The sequence below is a fragment of the Oncorhynchus nerka genome, linkage group LG13, assembly GCF_034236695.1.
Source record: "Oncorhynchus nerka isolate Pitt River linkage group LG13, Oner_Uvic_2.0, whole genome shotgun sequence".
NCBI classification, from domain to species: domain Eukaryota; kingdom Metazoa; phylum Chordata; class Actinopteri; order Salmoniformes; family Salmonidae; genus Oncorhynchus; species Oncorhynchus nerka.
The window spans coordinates 36,192,398-36,213,781 of NC_088408.1; the positions used below are offsets into that span (position 1 = coordinate 36,192,398).

The following is a 21,384-nucleotide window of genomic DNA, read 5'->3' on the forward strand; positions in this document are numbered from 1 at the left end:
CTGGCTCTGTTCAACATGTTTGGGTTGGAGAGGAGAGATTTACATAAGAAGTAGAACAGAACCTAATGAATATTCAAGCCTTTGTCCCCGCTGCACTCATCTCAGTGACCCAAAAGAAATTCATATAGAGTAATCAGGCTTCGAAGAATTCAATCTCTTTGTTTGGCTGGAGTGTTGTGTTGAATCATGTTTACTTCGATCAATTTAACACACAGAGTATGAAGTGACATTGAGCAAAGTTTAACATAGAAATCTGAATATCCTTTGTTGTTGCACCAGTCATCCTATAATTAATTAAAATATATGTTTAAACTTCCCACACCGAAGCCTCATGCCCATAGGGGACACAATGGCATGTGCTACCTCAGATTTGTCCTGTTAAAAAAAATCAGATGTTAAATTAATTACTAAACTTCATGTTTTATAATAATTGTTTGTAAAAATATCTGTCAGCGGTATTTTATGGAGGGGACCCACTGACTGGATCACCCCCCTATTCCTATTCTCCCTAGTAAGTGGTTCCTTCCAAGGTGCACCACAGAGAAAATATATAATAGGCAGGACGCTAGATACTCTAGTGCAGGTATTCCCAAACTGGGGTACGTACGCAAAATGCCGTCAGGGGTACGCCAAATAAAAATGTGATTCACATTTTAAAATATATATATACTCTACCGTTCAACAGTTTGGCGTCACTTATAAATGTCCTTGTTTTTCAAAGAAAAGCACATTTTTGGTCCATTAAAATATCATCAAATTGGTCAGAAATACAGTGTAGACATTGTTAATGTTGTAAATGACTGTTGTAGCTGGAAACGTCAGCTTTTTTATGGAAATCATACATAAGCATACAGAGGCCCATTATCAGCAACCATCACTCCTGTGTTCCAATGGCACGTTGTGTTAGCTAATCCAAGTTTATCATTTTAAAAGGCAAATTGATTAGTAATTAGTAAACATTAGTAATTATGTTAGCACAGCTGAGAACTGTTGTCCCGATTAAAGAAGAAATCAAACTGGCCTTCTTTAGACTAGTTGAGTATCTGGAGCAACATCATTTGTGGGTTTGATTACAGGCTCAAAAGGACCAGAAACAAAGGACTTTCTTCTGAAACTCGTCAGTCTATTCTGGTTCTGAGAAATGAAGGCTATTTCATGTGAGAAATTGGCAAGAAACTGAAGATCTCGTACAACGCTGTGTACTACTCCCTTCACAGAACAGAGCAAACTAGCTCTAACCAGAATAGAAAGAGGAGTGGGAGAATCCGGTGCACAACTGAACAAGAGGACAAGTACATTAGAGTGTCTAGTTTGAGAAACAGACACCTCACAAGTCCTCAACTGGCAGCTTCATTAAATAGTACCCGCAAAACACCAGTCTCAACATCAACAGTGAAGCGACGACTCTGGAATGCTGACCTTCTAGGGAGAGCTATACATATGGATGAGGTTTTTCTCGCCTGAGTAGTTTCATTTCACTTCCAAAAGTAAAATTAAACCATCTAGTATTCAGAGAAATAACAACACAATGTCAAATACAGGTGCCTAGTCAAATAATTAACATCAAGTAACATTAAGCGTTACACAGAACCCAAACCAGCTGCGCATGTGCGCCATCGTGCACTAACGTGCATACATTTACTTTGTCCCCCTACACCAAACGTGATCATGACACGCAGGTTAAAATATCAAAACAAACTCTGAACCAATGACATTAATTTGGGGACAGGTCGAAAAGCATTAAACATGTATGGCAATTTAGCAAGTTAGCTTTCACTTGCTAGCTAATTTGTCCTATTTAGCTAGCTTGCTGTTGCTAGCTAATTTGTCCTGGGATATAAACATTGAGTTGTTATTTTACCTGAAATGCACAAGGTCCTCTACTCTGACAATTAATCCACACCTAAAACGGTCAACCAAATCGTTTCTAGTCATCTCTCCTCCTCCCAGGCTTTTTCATCTTTGAACTTATATGGTTATTGGCATCTACACTTTCATAGTATTACCACGACAACCGGCAAAACAGTTCGTCTTTCAATCACCCATGTGGGTATAACCAATGAGGAGATGGCACATATAAACCAATGAGGGGTAGGAGTTGGGAAGGGGATTTAGTAGTACTGCTACTAGTGTCGACGACACAAGTTGTTCTGCTTCCACGAGCACATCCAATACTATCATCAGTAATTCTAAATTTGTTGCTAGCCCAGCTAGCATGGGCACTGAGAGTTGTGAATCTGATGCAGCCGAAGACTGGGACGTTGGACCATCGAAGAGGAGCAAATATGATGAGAACTACATTGATTTGGGGTTCACTTATATTGGGAGTAGTGCCTTTCCTCAGCCACAGTGTGTTATATGTGCAAAAGTACTATCTCACAACTTGATGAAACCTTCACTCTTGTGCAGACATTTAGAAACAAACATGCCAATTTGAAAAATATGCCAAGGGACTTTTTTGAGCGAGAATTAAGACGACTTTCGAGTAGTAAGACATGTATAAGGAGTAAGACAAAACAAAGGAGATGGTCGTGGACGTCATGAAACAGCAGAGTGTGCACCCAAATATCTACATCGACAGGGTGCAGTGGAGGTGGAAACCTTCAAGTTCCTTGGCGTACACATCACTGACAAACTGAAATGAACCACCCACACAGACAGTGTGGTGAAAAAGGTGCAACAGACCTCAGAAGGCTAAAGAAAATTGGCTTGTCACCAAAACCCTCACAAACCGTTACAGATGCATAATTGAAAGCATCCTGTCGGGCTGTATCGCCTCCTGGTACGGCAACTGCACCGCCCGCAACCGCAAGGCTCTCCAGAGGGTGGTGCTGTCTGCCCAATGCATTACCAGGGGCAAACTACCCGCCCTCCAGGACACCTACAGCACCCGATGTCACAGGAAGGCCAAAAACATCATCAAGGACATCAACCACTCGAGCCACTGCCGGTTCACCCCGCTATCATCCATAAGGCGAGGTCAGCACAGGTGCATCAAAGCCCCCCCTATTCTGGAAAACAGCTTCTATCTCAAGGCCATCAGACATTTAAACAGCCACCACTAGAGACTGCTGCCAATAGGCATAGACTAGAAATATCTGGATACTTTAAGGAATGGAACACTAGTCACTTTAATAATGTTTACATATCTTGCATTACTCATCTCATAAGTATATACTGTATTCTATACTATTCTACTGTATCTTAGTCCGTTCCGCTCTGACATCGCTCGTATATAGTCTTAATTCATTCCTACTTAGATTTGTGTGTATTGGGTATATGTTGTGTAATTTCAAATCACATCAAATTGTATTAGTCACATGCGCCAAATACAACAGGTGTAGACCTTATAGTGCTTTCTACAATGCTTTCTAACGAGCCCCTAACCAATAATGCCGTTTTTTAAAAATTTGGATAAGAATAAGAAATAAATTAACAAGTAATTAAAGAGCAGCAGTAAAATAACAATAGCGATACTATATATAGGGGGGTACCGGTACAGAGTCAATGTGTGGGGGCACCGGTTAGTTGAGGTAATATGTACATGTAGGTACGGTTATTAAAGTGACTATGCATAAATGATAACAACAGAGAGTAGCAGTGGTGTAAAAGAGGGGGGGTCTTATGGCTTGTTCTGGGTAGCCATTTAATTAAGTGTTCAAGAGTCTTATGGCTTGGGGGTAGAGGTGCCGCTGTGTTGAGGATCAGCATGGCGGATGTGCTGTTACCTACCCTTACCACCTGGGGGTGGCCCATCAGGAAGTCCAGGACCCAGTTGCAGAGGGAGGTGTTCAATCCCAGGGTCCTTAGCTTATTGATGAGCTTTGAGGCCACTATGGTGTTGAACGTTGAGCTCTAGTCAATGAATAGCATTCTCACATAGGTGTTCCTTTTGTCCAGGTGGGAAAGGGCAGTGTGGAGTGCAACAGAGATTGCATCATCTGTGGATCTGTAGGGGCGGTATGCAAATTGGAGTGGGTCCAGGGTTTCTGGGATAATGGTGTTGATGTGAGCCAAGACCAGCCTTTTGAAGATTTTCATGGCTACAGACGTGAGTGCTACTGGTCGGTCGTCATTTAGGCAGATTATCTTAGTGTTCTTGGGCACATGCACTATGGTGGTCTGCTTAAAACATGTTGGTATTACAGACTCGGACAGGGAGAGGTTGAAAAGGTCAGTGAAGACACTTGCCAGTTGGTCAGTGCATGCTCGCAGTACAGGTCCTGGTAATCCATTTGGCCCTCGGCCTTGTGAATGATGACCTGTTTAAAGGTCTTACTCACATCGGCTGCTGAGAGCATGATCACACAGTCTTCCAGAACAGCTGGTGCTCTCATGCATGTTTCAGTGTTATTAGCCTCGAAGCGAGCATAGAAGTTATTTAGCTCGTCTGGTAGGCTCGTGTCACTGGGCAGCTCTCGGCTGTGCTTCCCTGTAATGGTTTGCAAGCCCTGACACATCCGACGAGCGTCAGAGCTGTTGTAGTACGATTCGATCTTAGTCCTCTTTTGACGCTTTACCTGTTTGATGGTTCGTCTGAGGGCATAGTGGTATTTATTATAAGCTTGCGGGTTAGAGACCCGCTCCTTGAAAGCAGCAACTCTAGCCTTTAGCAAAATGCGGATGTTGCCTGTAGTCCATGGCTCCTGGTTGTGGTATGTACGGTCACTGTGAGTACGACGTTATTGATGCACTTATTGATGAAGCCAATGACTGATGTGGTGTTCTCCTCAATGCCATCGGGGGAATTCCAGAACATATTTCATTCTGTGTTAGCAAAACAGTCCTGTAGCTTAACATCTGCTTCATCTGACCACTTTTTTATTGATCTAGTCACTGGTGCTTTCTGCTTTAATTTTCGCATGTAAGCAGGAATCAGAAGGATATAATTATGATCAGATTTGCCGAATGGAGGGCGAGGGAGAGCTTTGTATGTGTCTTTGTGTATGGAGTAATGGTGGTCCGGAGTTTTTTTCCCCTCTGGTTGCACGTTTAACATGCTGATAGAAATTTGCTAAAACCGGCATCCTGCCGGTGCAGCGTATTACCAGCCAGCTGTATGTTGGTAGTGTCGTTCAGCCAGTTCTCTGTGAAGCATAAGATATTAGTTTTGAATGTCCCATTGGTAGTTTAATCTTCCGTGTAGGTCATCTATTTTTTTGCCCAAAGATTGCACGTTTGCTAGCAGAATGGAAGCAAGTGGGGGTTTATTCGATAGCCTACGAATTCTCAGAAGTAAAAAAACAAGTTACAAACAAACAAAAATAAGTTATAAGTTATAAACTAACAAAAAACCACAATCTGTTGGGGGAATGTAAAACGTCTGCCTTCTCCGGCGCCATCTTATCTTTGTTAGATATTACATGTTAGACATTACTGCACTGTCGGAGCAAGAAGCACAAGCATTTCACTACACCCGCAATAACATCTGCTCATCACGTGTATGTGACCAATAACATTTGATTTGATTTGAAATTATTTAAGACTGAGACTCTCTCCAATACAATTCAGCATTGCAGAGTTATTTTCCTTTCAAGCACACCCTTCTCATTAACCTGTGGTGAGTTATTCACGATGTTTGATGAACAAATAAGGTTTCATATCTAACATGGCTAAATAAAGAGCAGAAGTATTGATTATTATTACATTATTATTTGTGCACGGGTCCTATAAAAGCTCTTTGTCACTTCCCACATGCCGAGGTTGTGACAATAACTCACAATAAATATATTTGTATAGTGTGTTTGTGGCAGGCTTACAAGGATGGCAAAAATAAACATTTGGGAGTGTGCTGACCCTGGTGCTAGAGGGCAAGAGCAGCTGGCGGTTGAATGTTTGAAGGGGTATGGGACTATAAAAATTTTGGGAACCGCTGCTGTGGTGGATGAGTGTAGAGTGACACACAGCATTTGATTTCATCATAGCTGCCGGTGATGGGCAGGACTCACAGGAGGTATGTTTGTAAATTAATTTGATCAAGCTATGTAGCCTATTGATTCCTTCTTGATGCAAAAAACAACAACATATTTTATTTCTTTGTAATACTAGCCACCTACCCATTTAATGAAGTTGGCTTTAGCTAGCCAGCTAGATAGGTTCCCAATCTCCCAACCTCATGACTTAGCTTGTCTAATTATCTTAGCTGGCATGTCTGCTGGCACGGTTGCTAGACTTTAGAAAAGCAAACAATTACTAAATGTACTGAATAATCATCCTACTAATCTTTTACACAGATTTTAGCAGAGATGCAGAGAAGCATATGTATTTTCTTAAAAAAAAAAACCTCTAGTCATTAGGATACAGACAGCTCAAGAGGTGTGCTTAAAACATCTTAAGGATTAGCTGCTTTTTTTCAATTTTCTCCTAGAATTACATACCCAAATCGAACTGCCTTTAACTCAGGCCCTAAAGCACGGATATGCATATTCTTGGTACCATTTGAAAGGAAATACTTTGAGGTTTATGGAAATGTGAAAGGAATGTAGGAGAATATAACACAATAGATCTGGTTAAAGATAATACAAAGGAACAACCAACCGTTCTTTTGTATTTTTTTGTACCATCATCTTTGAAATACAAGAGAAAGGCCATAATGTATTATCTAGCCCAGGTGCAATTTAGATGTTGGCCACTAGATGGCATCAGTGTATGTGCAAAGTTTTAGACTGATCTAATGAACCATTTCATTTTGGTTAAAAAATGTGTATCAAGACTGCCCAAATGTGCCTAATTTGTTTATTAATAACTTTTCATGTTCAAAATTGTGCACTCTCCTCAAACAATAGCATGGTATTCTTTCACTGTAATATATACTGTAAATTGGACAGTGCAGTTAGATTAATAAGAATTTAAGCTTTCTGCCAATATCAGATATGTCCATGTCCTGGGAAATTTTCTTGTTACTTACACCCTCATGCTAATCGCATTAGCCCACTTTAGCTCCACCGTCCCTTGGAAGGGAAATGCTTAAAATATGATTAAAAATACTCGGCTTAAATGTAATCTGGCATTTTATGATAATATAATGAGTTGTGTGTATTAATTATGATGCCATGAGTGCCAGTCATGCAGCCATCATTTTAGAGGGAGCACAATGTACTTGAGGATGGAGGGCAGTGGGGGGGGCATCACCCCCATCAATCCTCATAATCTTTGTGCCCCCTCTAAAATAATGGGTGCATGACACCCCTGTTCCCACATGACAACATATGCTATAAAATGAAGTGAATACCTTACTCCAAACCATATATATTCAAACCCAATAGTGAACCTAAGGTTAGTGTCAGCACCTTGCCAGTAGCCACACAGCAGGTTGTTTATGAAAGAAAACATTTCAGAGGGGTCTCGGGGCCTGATTGTTGATGCTGCTTTAGTTACAAAAGCAATGAGAGGAACAATACCAGACAGCATGCACGAGTGCTTCCAGACTGATGGAATTCATTTGAATGCGCCTGGCGGGTACAATGTGACTATATTCCTAGGCCTTGGATCAGGTACATCTAGCCTTTCTCCTCAGAGCCTGTGGAAATGAAGAGCAGAACGAATAGGCTAGGTTGTCTGGGATGACTTTATCAATGAAATTCATATCTCCAGCTGTTCAAGTCCACTGCACTTTAATCAACAAATGCATTTTGGGTTTCCAGGGCTTATATGGGGCACACATTAGTATTGTCTAGTGTCTGCCCCCCCATTGATTTGTATGCATTTTTGTGTGTATTTTGATGCAATTCAACACATGGTGTATCCTTTTTTTTGTACAGTATATTACTATATTTTATTCAAATAAAAATGAGCTTTTTTTTGCAAACAGCCTCTCAATCTGAACTTGTCTCTGAATCGGTGTCTTGAGAGTAAGTCATGGCAGACCCAGTATCTCTCACACTGAGACTTCTAGTTAACAGGTTTCTTGAGCGTGTAATATTTCCCATTAAATTCCTTGAGAGGATTTTGGAGTCTTTCAGCCAGTATGTTGCAGGTGTTTGGGATACCAGGACACCGATACAGCCCTGCCACAGAGGGTAAAACTGTCAACAAGCAGAAATATCTCTGGATGGCCGCAAAAGATCTTTCAGGGTGCAGGTGCTCCAACTCATGATATATGGTTGACTGGCTAGTGGCTTGTGTGGATATTTTAGTATATGGTGGTTAGCTAGAGAGTAGACAACCTGTGTTGCTGCTGCCCTGACGCCCATGTGCAACTCCCGCCTGAAGAAGGGATCGAGTTGGGTCAGAGGGTCGTTGATGCAGAACCCTCCTCTCTATGTCTTTCTGTCTCTCTGCTGCGTGTATCAGCCTCGTGTATCAGCCAACCAGACTGAATATTGATGATGATGAAAATCAAGTGTTTTCAAGTGCTTCTCAAATGTTATTCTGCTGTGGCTGTCCTGCTGATATTCAAACTAGGTAGCTAGCTACACACATTCGACCCGTGACCGCATCTCAAGCCATGCATATTTGGATACCGAGTGTTCGCACTCTCCGTACAGGGCAGACTGGGACCCGGGCGCTCGCAAGCTCCGTACAGGGCAGACTGGGACCCGGGCGCTCGCAAGCTCCGTACAGGGCAGACTGGGACCCGGGCGCTCGCAAGCTCCGTACAGGGCAGACTGGTACCCGGGCGCTCGCACTCTCCGTACAGGGCAGACTGGTATCCGGGCGCTCGCAAGCTCCGTACAGGGCAGACTGGTACCCGGGCGCTCGCAAGCTCCGTATAGGGCAGACCAACAGGCACAACGGACGGGTGAGGGTGGCTAACTTGACAACGTCACGGCAACTTGCAGGCATTGGGTTTAGAACACCATCACCCAAAAGGGAACTGAGCGAGCGGGAGGGCAAAGGGGCATGTGTTTGGCACAAGTAGATTCCTATCTGTGCACCTGCATGCTCCAAGTAGTAATGCAGTCATCAGAGCAGATGTCCTCCGAAAGCTTTTAATGAGTTTGAGAATACCGTATTCCCCAAAATGCTCTCCAGCCAGATAAATAAATAAAAACGGCCAATTACTACGTATAAAAACCAAGATGACAGTTTAAGGTCATCCAATTTCTGTAAAACCCTATTAATATCTTGTTATGAGGAATATAACTTTAAAGCTATTAAACCAGACCACATGATTTCGTTTTGCTCTCCAGAGTTTTTCTGATTATTTAGCATTCTGTAGCTGTGTGTAATGTTTTTTCAAGAAGCAGAAATTCACCATGAATCATTTCAACTTCTGTCATAGTAATTGTGCATCGAATTGGTGACCTTGCCAGCCAGTTATTGCCTACAATATTTCCCTCCTCCTCACTCAGTGTCTATGGAAGTTGATAGTAGCCACTTGCTGCATAGAGTGTCAAGTCGCACCTTCCAGCCATGTTGGCAACACTGAGGTCTATTCCTGGTCTATTCAGGCCCACTGACACTTCACCATGGCTCCTTAAAATGCAAATTAATATTGAAATGAATTATCCTCATTAACACTTATCCACATCCTGATGAGTTTTATTCCGACTCTGTCCCCTTCCTCCCGAAGCTATTCTCGCTCATGTCATTAATGCTCTCCCCAATGGTTCTCAAGAAGCCCAGTGTGGCAAATGAGTGCTAGTCATCAGTCCTCAGGGGCTCCTCAATGGCTGATATTATTAATAAGGCTCTCAGGCAGGCACAGTTTGGAATGAAATACCCTCACAATGATTCTCTGGCCCTGCCAGATCATTAGGGACTCAAGGATCATAGCTCCTCCAATCATTTCTATTTGGTGCCAAAATCATAAAGGGGAAAATTAAAGTGAATTTATGGCCAGAGAGCACAATAGAGCACAAAAACCTGGCATGGGTTTTAGGGATCGTACATATATTCCCATCACCTCTAGCGGAGAGAAAAACGTCCGGTATATGTACGTTTGTATGTCGCTTCTGATTCTCAGTATGTTGGTTACAGTTCTTCTTAGTAATGGTTAAGTGATATAGTTTGTGGACTGGTGGAGGGCCCTTACCCTAGAAGTTGTCGACGTGATATCCATTGTTGTTACAATAGAAAGGTTACAGAGGTGGGAAGAGGGAAGAAAGAGAGCTGCTGCTTCCTCTCGTTCCATAGCTAAATGTCTGTTTGATGTCATATGGAGCTGTTCGGCCCACTTAAGCATGTATAACAGTTCTGTAAACAATACGGTACGGTATGTCCTGTAGGACATTAGCTGCATTTGTTTCCTTACTGACAAGCAGCACATTCAGTTTGAGATGGCTGTCGTGTTGTTTAAATGCTTACTTCAGTCAGCACAGAGGAGCATTTAGTGTTGATGGAGCTGATGCATTTTGAATGACTGTTATTTGTATCATTTATATTATGTAATGCAGAATGAATTCAATTATATATTTGAGTCCCTTTTGTTTAATTGCTTGTTGGTTCAATCACAACAGCATTGTATGTCTCTAATTACTTACTCATTGTAATGTTCCCGTGTACACTGAGTGTACAAAACACTAAGGACATCTGCTTTTTCCATGACATAGACTGACCAGGTGAATCCAGGTGAAATCTGGGATTCCTTATTGATGTCACCTGTTAAATCCACTTCAATCAGTGTAGATTGAAGGGGAGAAGACAGGTTAAAGAATGATTCTTAAGCCTTGAGATAATATAGACATGGAGTGTGTATGTGTGCCATTCAGAGGGCGAATAGGCAAGACAAAATATTTTAGTGCCTTTGAACGGAGTATTTTAGTACGTGCCATGTGCACCGGTTTGTGTCAAGAACTGCAACGCTGCTGGGTTTTTCACTCTCAACAGTTTCTGTGTGTATCAAGAATAGTCCACCACTCAAAGGACATCCAGTCAACTTGACACAACTGTGGGAAGTATTGGCGTCAACATGGGCCAGCATCCCTGTGGAACGCCTTCGACACCCCCAATGAATTTAGGTTGTTCTGAGGGCATATTCAATATTAGGACAGTGTCATTAATGTCTTGTAAACTCAGTGTATCTCCGCAAGTATTGGTTCATATTTCATTATCCATAGTGTCGCAAGCTGTTCAGGAGACACTTTTTGTACTCAGTTGAATGTGTAGGCTAGTTTCACATCACTGCATTCCTCACTGTCCTGTGTCAATACCCTCCTCCCCATCTCCATGTGGCCTGTCATATGTCTAAGGGCCTGCATTTGTCACTTTTACAGCCCCTATAGATCTGAGTCTTCTATCATTGAAGACTCTACATGTAGCCTACATTCACAGAGGCGTCTTCAATGGGAACATACCGCACATGACTAGAGTACGATGACTGGCACATATATCTGTAGATTAGAACGCACAAAATACCCTAATGTGTGTCTTATTTGCCCTTTATTTTATTTGTATTTTTTTGTAGAACAATATCATACACCATATATACAAAAGTATGTGGACACCCCTTCAAATTAGTGGATTCGGCTATTTCAGCCACACCCGTTGCTGACAGGTGTATAAAATCGAGCACACAGCCATGCATTCTCCATAGACAAACATTGGCAGTAGAATGGCCTTACTGAAGAGCTCAGTGACTTTCAACGTGGCACTGTCACAGGATGCCACCTTTCCAACAAGTCAGTTTGTCAAGTTTCTGCCCTGCTAGAACTGCCCCGGTCAACTGTAAGTGCTGTTATTGTGAAGTGGAAACGTCTAGGAGCAATAACGTCTCAGCAGCGAAGTGGTAGGGCACACAAGATCACAAAATAGGACTGCTGAATGCCAAAGAGCGAAGAGCGTAAAAATCGTCTGTCCTCGGTTGCAACACTCAATACTGAGTTCCAAACTGCCTCTGAAAGCATGATCAGCACAAGAACTGTTAGTCGGGAGCTTCATGAAATGGGTTTTCATGGCCAAGCAGCAGCACACAAGCCTAATATCGCCATGTGCAATGCAAAGCGTCTGCTGGAGTGGTGTAAAGCTTACCACCATTGGACTCTGGAGCAGTGGAAACCCGTTCTCTGGAGTGATGATTCACGCTTCACCATCTGGCAGTCCGACGGACGAATCTGGGTTTGGTGGATGCTAGGACACTGCTACCTGCCCCAATGCATAGTGCCAACTGCAAAGTTTACTGGAGGAGGAATAATGGTCTGAGGCTGTTTTTCATGGTTCAAGCTAGGAACCTTAGTTCCAGTGAAGGGAAATCTTAATGCTACAACGATTATGTGATTCCAACATTGTGGAAACAGTTTGGGGAAGACCCTTTCCTGTTTCAGCATGACAATGCCCCTGTGCACAAAGCATGGTACATACAGAAAGGGATTGTCGAGATCGGTGTGGAAGAACTTGACTGGCCTGCACAGAGCCCTGACCTCAACCACATTGAAAACCTTTGGGATGAATTGGGACGCCGATTGCAAGCCAGGCCTAATCTCCCAGCATCAGTGCCCGACCTCACTAATGCTCTTTTGGCTGAATGGAAGCAAGTCCCTGCAGCAATGTTCCAACATCTAGTGGAAAACCTTCCAAGAAGAGTGGAGGCTGTCATAGCAGCAAAATGGGGACCAACTCCATATGAATACCCATGATTTTGGAATTAGATGTTTGACAAGATGTTGTCCACATACTTTTGGCCATGTAGTGTACGTTTTGAATGTATTTTTGGTAATTATCAGCCTTATTTCTCACCATCACGAACTGGTAAAAATACCCCAAATAATAAAATGCATTAAAAAAAAAATCCAGTGATGTGCTTTTGACGAATTATTAATGGCCATGTGCATTTTCTCTCACTACTGCATACCTTTTCATGAAGGTATGAAAATACGTAGGCTAATTTAATGATCAAGTCATTTTGAAGCACACACAAACTAAATGGCTGCTCTTCGCCACTGACATCTAGTTGCCTGAAAGGTACAAATGAAGGACTGTCAATATGCTCCCATTGTACAGACGATGCTGTAAGCTTAATGGTCTATGAAGTTGGGGGACATCTCAGCTTTATCTGTGTCAGTGAGTTGTTTTTCAGGGATATCATTAGTCTGTATCACTGGGATATACTGTATGTATATTCTGTAGTGGCAGAATGCTTTTCCCCATGGAACATATAAAAAGTTGTGGTGATCCAAACAGTATATGATTATGCCAGCACGTGTGAATACAAACACGTCTACGGCTTGTTGTGTTCTTAGTTTGATTTGACAATGCATAGTTGTTCAGTCTTTTCCGTGGTAGGATCTTCCAAGCCTCTAAAAGCCTTTTGTTGTGTATATGAAACTTTAACTTTACACCGACTTCATCAGCATCATCACTTTTCATGTACTCGCAAAGGTACAGTTCATAAAACCACAGGAAAAGAAGAAACAAAATCATCATGGGCGTATTGATTGATTCTCTGATATGTTCCTCTCAGTTGAAGTCTTGTTGTTCCTCAAGTTCAACTGTGTTAGAATGGTAGATCTTCTCATCAAGTGTAACCGTGCAGAAGGTGACTACTGCTACGGCAGAACAAAGGCAGCTGAATTAATATGTGCATATCTCAGGCTCTGAATGCTTGTCATTGTATTCAGCAGAGAAGGATGGTGTTCCCCAAGGAGTTGTACTGGGTACACCTTTATTGTCAGAATGCTTTCATCACCCCATATATATCCCTCTACCATCTCTGGGTGCTTCATATTTAGTGATTCCACTTCCACCAAAGCTGCGTCTTTTATCTCTTCCCTCTTCCCTGAAGGAAGTTGTGATAATGCATACATTTTTCATGACTTATGATTTCACAATTATTCTGTCATCTGACACATGCACATGATGTTGGTGAATATTTCATGAAACTTTTGCATATATTATTAGTTGTTTTTTCCATTTAATAAAAACAAAAATTAAACGGGGAGCGATAATAAATTCACACCAAAATGTCAGCATTTATGAAGTATGTTGCTATTGTTTGATATTTTATCTAGTCAAATAAAATAAAACGTATATATATTTTTTACTTGTTTATATTGGCAAAGGGTGTTCTGATTCATTATTTATCAGATTAGATATAGCGTTAAGATCGTCTCATGAATATCATGTCTAACTGTTTATGCACAAGTGGTGTAGCCTATCGCTGAGAAATCTGCATATTCATTTTGATCATACAATTCTCATAAGTGTTTTCTTTCCATCCAAGAGTGTTTTGAGAGGCAGCCCTACCCACTGCAGATGTGAGCGACTTGTTTCAAACCTTTTTAAATGATCTAGCCTGAATATATTTTGAATACATTTCTTTTCTCACTTTCACAGTGAATAAATTATGAAATCATCTCAAGCATGGGATTGGGTTGATATACAGAAGGAAGAGATGTATCCAGTAGCCTACTGACTGCAGGGACATAAATGAACTGACATGTATACAATGAGTGTACAAAACATTAAGGACACCTGCTCTTTCCATGACATAGACTGACCAGGTGAATCCAGGTTTAAGCTATGATCTCTTATTGATGTCACGTATTAAATCTACTACAATCAGTGTAGATAAAGGGGAAGAGACAGGTTAGAGATGGATTTTTAAGCCTGGACTGAAACTCAATATTAAGAAGGTGTTCTTCATTTTTTGTACACGTAGTGTGTGCTACAGCACAATTTTCCATTTCAGACTAAGATTATTATTAGAGCCTCTGACTCCTACTGTACATTAATCGAAAGGTAAATAACCTTATAATATCTCTGCTTGTTTATCAATTGCTGCGTAGCAGAACGCCCATCGTGCCATCGATATGCTATGAACAAATCAAATGAGTTTCACTCCCCCAGGTTCTAAACACCTGAGCATTTGTAGGTGGATTTGTAGCCGTAGTGACGGACAATGGTGACGCCCTCATCTGTGATTCTGCATGAGAGGGAGCCCCTAGCCCAGGCTTCACATTACCTCCCCACACTCCGGGGCTAATGTGCTCTGGTCAGAGCCGCTGTGTGTCGTACAGCCTCCCGAGCCTTGTCTGAATGCAACATGAGGCTGCATCTCTATTCATGCTGCCACCACTGATTGATAGGCTTTTTTCTCTCTCTCTCTCAGTGATTAGAGGCAGCTCATGTCTCCTCCACATAAGGAGGGAAAAAAAGAAAAACCCTATGCTTTGACAAAGCCAGGAGGATAAACTTCCATTTCAATCAGCAGTTGTAGAGTTGGAGTGTGCACTTCTTTTACCGTAATCATCCTTGTGTTGTACCTCAGTAATGAGGTTCTCTCCAACTCTTTTCAGGAGGGTAAAATGAAGGTGTTATGTAAAACAGCCTCACCAAACAGAATTATCAACTGAATTCTCTGTGTAGGAGGAGCTGACCTTTCCCGGCAGTAAAGAAAAAAAAAACTATTTTACCATGAGTGAAGAAACCCCAATAGCAGTATAATGACAGATCTGTACAGTTTAATGGTTTACTAATTGCATTTTTCAAAGTCGTATTACTGTTGTAGGGCCTACAGATTGCCCTTGCAGACGTTTTTAGTTCGATAAAGGGTTATAACTTACTGAGAAATTCCTTCTCTTGAGATCTGACATGTTATTTGGTGAATAGGGTCATTCTTCTGCCCCGCTCAATAATTGGTTCCCCCAAATGTATGTTTATAATTACTCATGTATGGATAATTGCTTGATAAATATTTCACTCTGTGCACAGCTGCTTGAGAGAGCTGTTTACATGTGTGATGATAAAAGGAGGCTCAGTTACAACATTAATGACTAGAGAGGCCCTCTGACTTCAACAATAGCCTGAGGTGTGTCTCTCTGTGTCAGGCAGTAAGCAAAACCCTACAGCTTCTCTCTCACCATTGGACAGGGCCTGTGATACTGAGACAGCTGAGCTCTCTGGGTCTTTTGGAGTTCCTCCAATAATACCAGGCACTCCCAACTGCATAGTCAGAGAACAGCCTTTATCAGGCAGCTTTGACATTGAGACATTATCAGGTAACTAATGCTAGGGGTTACGATTCACCAATGGCTGTTATTTGTGTTGAGGCCTATGAATGCGCTGTGGAAGCACGGCATGTTTAATTGCAGGCTATATACCATGTTTCCTTGTTGTTTACCCTTCTAATCCAGGCGGCAGGATGCTTTTGAGCTGCCATATGGGCTCCCTTCAGGACTCTCTGGGCTCCCTGCTTTAGTTGCGGATATGGTGAGGTGCAAGCAGCTTTTCAGGAGGGCTTCTCATTCTCCAATGCCATGGAAATGCCATGGAGTGCTGCTAATTAACACCATTTATTTTCTTTGTGCCTTTTTCTGTTCAGCAGAAACATGTTAACAATGCCTCTGAGAGGAGGACCTGATGTGTGTAATGTTAGACAGGAAGGATCTTTGATAAGAGGGCTTGGCAGGGTGGTAGCAGGGTGGAGGAGATAGCGTTGCAGGGTGGTAGGGGCGTGGAGGAGATAGCGTTGCAGGGTGTTAGGGGCGTGGAGGAGATAGCGTTGCAGGGTGGTAGTGGTGTGGAGGAGCTAGCATTGCAGGGTGGTAGGGGCGTGGAGGAGATAGCGTTGCAGGGTGTTAGGGGCATGGAGGAGATAGCGTTGCAGGGTGGTAGTGGTGTGGAGGAGCTAGCATTGCAGGGTGGTAGGGGCATGGAGGAGATAGCGTTGCAGGGTGGTAGTGGTGTGGAGGAGCTAGCTTTGCAGGGTGGTAGTGGTGTGGAGGAGCTAGTGTTGCAGGCTGGTAGTGGTGTGGAGGAGCTGGTGTTGCAGGGTGGTAGTGGTGTGGAGGAGTTAGCGTTGCAGGGTGGTAGCGGTATGGAGGAGCTAGCGTTGCAGGGTGGTAGGGGCTTGGAGGAGACAGCGTTGCAGTGTGGTAGTGGTGTGGAGAGGCTAGTGTTGTAGGGTGGTAGTGGTGTGGAGGAGCTAGTGTTGCAGGGTGGTAGTGGTGTGGAGAGGCTAGTGTTGTAGGGTGGTAGTGGTGTGGAGGAGACAGCGTTGCAGGGTATTAGTGACGTGGAGGAGCTAGTGTTGCAGGGTGGTAGTGGTGTGGAGGAGCTATTGTTGCAGGGTGGTAGTGGCGTGGAGGAGATAGCGTGGCTCCCTGACTCTGACTCGCTTTGTTCTGACTGTATGTTGTGTGGTTTTGGATTAGGGAACTAATTTACTGGGGAAACAGATGGAAAAATACAAGTTTTCCTTTCATTCCACTGATACATGAAATGACGGTATAGTAATTATGGAGGCTGGCCCAGATAAACATACAGTAGGTGTCAGGAACCGTTTGGCATACCACACGATTGAAAGGGAAAGGGGGATACCTAGTCAGTTGTGCAACTGAATGTATTCAACTGAGATGTGTCTTCCGCATTTAACCCAACCCCTCTGAATCAGAGAGGTGCAGGGGGCTGCCTTAATCGACATCCACGTCTTCAGCACCCAGGGAACAGTGGGTTAACTGCCTTGCTCAGGGGCAGAACGGCAGATTTGAACCTTGTCAGCTCGGGATTCGATCCAGCCTTCCAGTTACTGGCCCAACGCACTAACCACTAGGCTACCTGCCGCCTCACCTAACAGTGGTGGAATACATGCACTTCGTTTGGTTATATTTTCAAAACAAAATGTGCATAATTTATCAGTTCCTGCTGGATGAGTAACAGTTGTGCCGGCACTATTTCAATAAAGGTCCTGTACATGGAGAGACATGTCATTCCCTGAGCAATAGTTCTCATAAACAAAGCATTAAAGAGGATCATTACGTGTCATACAATGGAACAAGGTAGGCTGAGCTCTATAGTTATAGCTGGCATGCATAGGGAATCATTTCAATAAAATGTAAAAAAAAATATATATAAAACAATGCCAAGCTTAGCCTCTGTTTAGCAGGCAAGTTCCCTGAAAATACTATCATTTATTTACGAACTCTTCTGGGAGCAGTGAGTTTGTGAGTTATTGTTTGTACCTGGAATGACATTCGAATCCTGTCATTTGGACCCAACTGTGCATTCGGATGAATGTATGATCTATGAGCCGTACTCATACAGTACCCAGATGTATAGTGACTAGCTAGGTTGCCAGAGACCGACAGACACACAGACAGAATGGGGCAGGAGCAGCGTTGTGAGCTGGTCAGCCCTGGGCTGGACTGAGCCATGGACAGACTGGATTTAATAGAGAGAAACTTGGTGTTTTGACGACTTGAAAGTACATTTATGAAGTATTGCCTAGCGGCATGGGGAATGTATAACTGAGCACCCACAGGGGAAGTTAATTTAGTTGTGGCATCTGTTGTGATAGTCAAAGCTCATCAACAGTCAGTCGAAGGAACACTAGCGAGGAATTCCAGTCAGGAAAATACTGCCTGTGCAAGTGCACGGAGTTCTTTAATACAGGCGGTGGTTCGTTAAACTGAGATCTCACAAATATTTAAAGGCCATTTTCTATCCGTTCACATGGAATTTACAGCGAGGGCAATCCAATTATCCCACAGGCATTTTGTTTTACTCCACCAACTGTAAAAAATTGGAGTGCGCAGACATAGCTTTATTAGTAAGGACTATAAAATAAGAAGATCGTTAGTTGCAGATATGAAGTTGAGTTTAAAGCTTCCTGTAGTTGTTGGGATTTGGGAACCATTAGCGTCAGTGCTATGAAGCGCTATCTAGCTCTGACACTGTTGGGACACACTGTTATCCTTCCCCTTACCGCAGCCCTTTGAAGTGCCATGGCTGATAGTCGTATCAACACTGGTGTCATGTCCAATCAGACACTGAGACCCAAACGGTCTGGGCAGAGGGGTCTAGCCTTGCCAGCTTCAATTTCCCGCAGAGGCCAACATCGAGGTGGGTGGGGACACGACCCTGAGGAACTCTGCCCCTCTCGGGCAATTCGAGACAGCTGCGTGATGGGGAGGAGGAGAGAGAAGATGCCGGTGTCACGACCCCTTGGTGTGGTGTTCAAGCAGATTTCCCTGTCCTCCCTCCCTTCCAGCACAAATGTTGAAATATATCACTCCAGCACATCTCTCAGGGCTCTGATAGCCTCCAGCAGATCAGCAATAAAAAGTTGACATGGCCCACAACTGTACACAGGCATTTTTCTTTGTGTACCTTTATTTCACTAGGCAAGTCAGTTCAGAACAAATTCTTATTTACAATGACAGCCTAGGAACAGTGGGTTAACTGCCATGTTCAGGGGCAGAATGACAGATTTTTACCTTGTCACCTCTGGGATTCGATCAAGCAACCTTTAGTTTACTGGGCCAAGATGCTAACCACTAGACTACCTGCAGCCCCAAATCTTGTAGCAAACCTCATGCAAAGATGATTTTATCGATTTTGTCTGATACTAAAGTTAATTTCATTTCTCTCCATTTCCCTTACAGATCAGCATATTGGAACGACAAATATTTGACTTCCTTGGGTACCAGTGGGCTCCCATCCTCACAAACTTTGTGCACATCATCACAGTCATCTTGGGCCTCTTTGGGACTGTACAGTTCAGACCAAGATACGTGACCGGGGTGAGTTATATCTTCCTTGATTTCCTATGGAGTCATACATTAATATCTTGGGATATTAATCTTGGGATAAGTGGTTTTATGGAAAGTGGTGTTATGAAGCAATTCATATATCTTACATGTTACCTATTTGATTGACAAAAGGTAATATTACATGTTCATATTTATTGATTGCATTTATATTTATAGTGAACAATAATACTGTACATAGTCTTATAACTGATATGATGTCAAGGCCTATGAACTTTGACCTACACAGTATACAAATAAAGAGAGCAGGAATATATATTAATTCAAGACTCTCCTACCTGAAATAAGTCTCTCATCTTGACAATCTTTCAATCAAACCATACATGTAAACTCAGCAAAAAAAAAGAAAAGTCCTTGCACTGTCAACTGCATTTATTTTCAGAAAACTTAACATGTGTAAATATTTGTATGAACATAACAAGATTTAACAACTGAGACAAAAACTGAACATGTGTCTAACAGAAATTGAATAATGTGTCCCTGAACAAAGGGGGGGTCAAAATCAAAAGTAACAGTCAGTAACTGGTGTGGCCACCAGCTGCATTAAGTACTGCAGTGCATCTCCTCCTCATGGACTGCACCAGATTTGCCAGTTCTTCCAATGGGATTGAGATCCGGGCTCTTCGCTGACCATTCCTGTCTTGCAGGAAATCATGCACAGAACGAGCAGTATGTCTGGTGGCATTGTCTTGCTGGAGGGTCATGTCAGGATGATCCTGCAGGAAGGGTACCACATGAGGGAGGAGGATGTCTTCCCTGTAACGCAACAAGCTCAGTCCGATGATGCTTTGACACACCACCCCAGGCCATGATGGACTCTCCAGCTCCAATTCAATCACTGCGACTCGTCAGTGAAGAGCACTTTTTGCCAGTCCTGTCTGATCCAGCGACAGTGGGTTTGTGCCCATAGGCGACGTTGTTGCCAGTGATGTCTGCTGAGGACCTGCCTTACAACAGGCCTACAAGCCCTCAGTCCAGCCTCTCTCAGCATATTGCGGACAGTCTGAGCCCTGAAGGAAGGATTGTGCATTCCTGGTGTAACTCGGGCAGTTGTTATTGCCATCCTGTACCTGTCCCGCAGGTGTGATGTTCGGATGTACCGATCCTGTGCAGGTGTTGTTATACGACGTCTGGCACTGTGAGGATGATCAGATGTCCGTCCTGTCTCCCTGTAGCGCTGTCTTAGGCGTCTCACGGTACGGACATTGCAATTTATTGCCCTGGTCACATCTGCAGTCCTCATGCCTCCTTGCAGAATGCCTAAGACACGTTCACTCAGATGAGCAGGGACCCTGGGCATCTTTCTTTTGGTGTTTTTCAGAGTCAGTAGAAAGGCCTCTTAAGTGTCCTAAGTTTTCATAACTGTGACCTTAATTGCCTACCGTCTGTAAGCTGTTAGTGTCTTAACGACCGTTCCACAGGTGCATGTTCATTAAATGTTTATGGTTCATTGAACAAGCATGGGAAAGAGTGTTTAAACCATTTAAAATTAAGATCTGTGAAGTTATTTGGATTTGTACAAATGATCTTTGAAAGACAGGGTCCTGAGAAAGGGACGTTTCTTTTTTGCTGAGTTTATATTATGGAGACTTAAAACCCAGACATTTTGACTTGTCCGTCAGCTGTCAGAGAGCTGCTGTCATACAGCAGATAGATTACCTTGACAGCCCCTCCTCCTCACCCACTCCTCCCCTGAGGAAATGGAGCCTCAACCCACTATCAGCCTCAGCTATCAAAGTCTATGCCTGTAAAGATAAATGGCTTACTGTCCAATATTACTCTTGCTTATATCCGTTTTGGTAATGCTGTCAGAGCAGATGAATTTTTATTCTAATTTAACATGGCTCTTGCCAGTAGCTGGAGAAAGGCCAAATTAGGTTCCACTACACTCACCCATTTTCTGGATCTAATGTCTTGACAACATGTCAGATTATAGAGGCGGTAAAACCTTCCTCCGTGG

At 42.9% G+C, this 21,384-nt stretch overlaps 1 protein-coding gene across 2 annotated transcripts in view; it reads left to right on the forward strand.

The window, feature by feature from the left end:
• nkain2 (sodium/potassium transporting ATPase interacting 2) overlaps positions 1-21,384 on the forward strand; it is a 179,133-nt gene that overhangs the window by 63,496 nt on the left and 94,253 nt on the right. For both annotated transcript variants that reach the window (XM_029676846.2, XM_065026367.1), the window contains exon 2: positions 19,260-19,397. In XM_029676846.2, the coding sequence (XP_029532706.1) occupies positions 19,260-19,397 (138 nt within the window). The remainder of the gene's footprint in view (positions 1-19,259; positions 19,398-21,384) is intronic.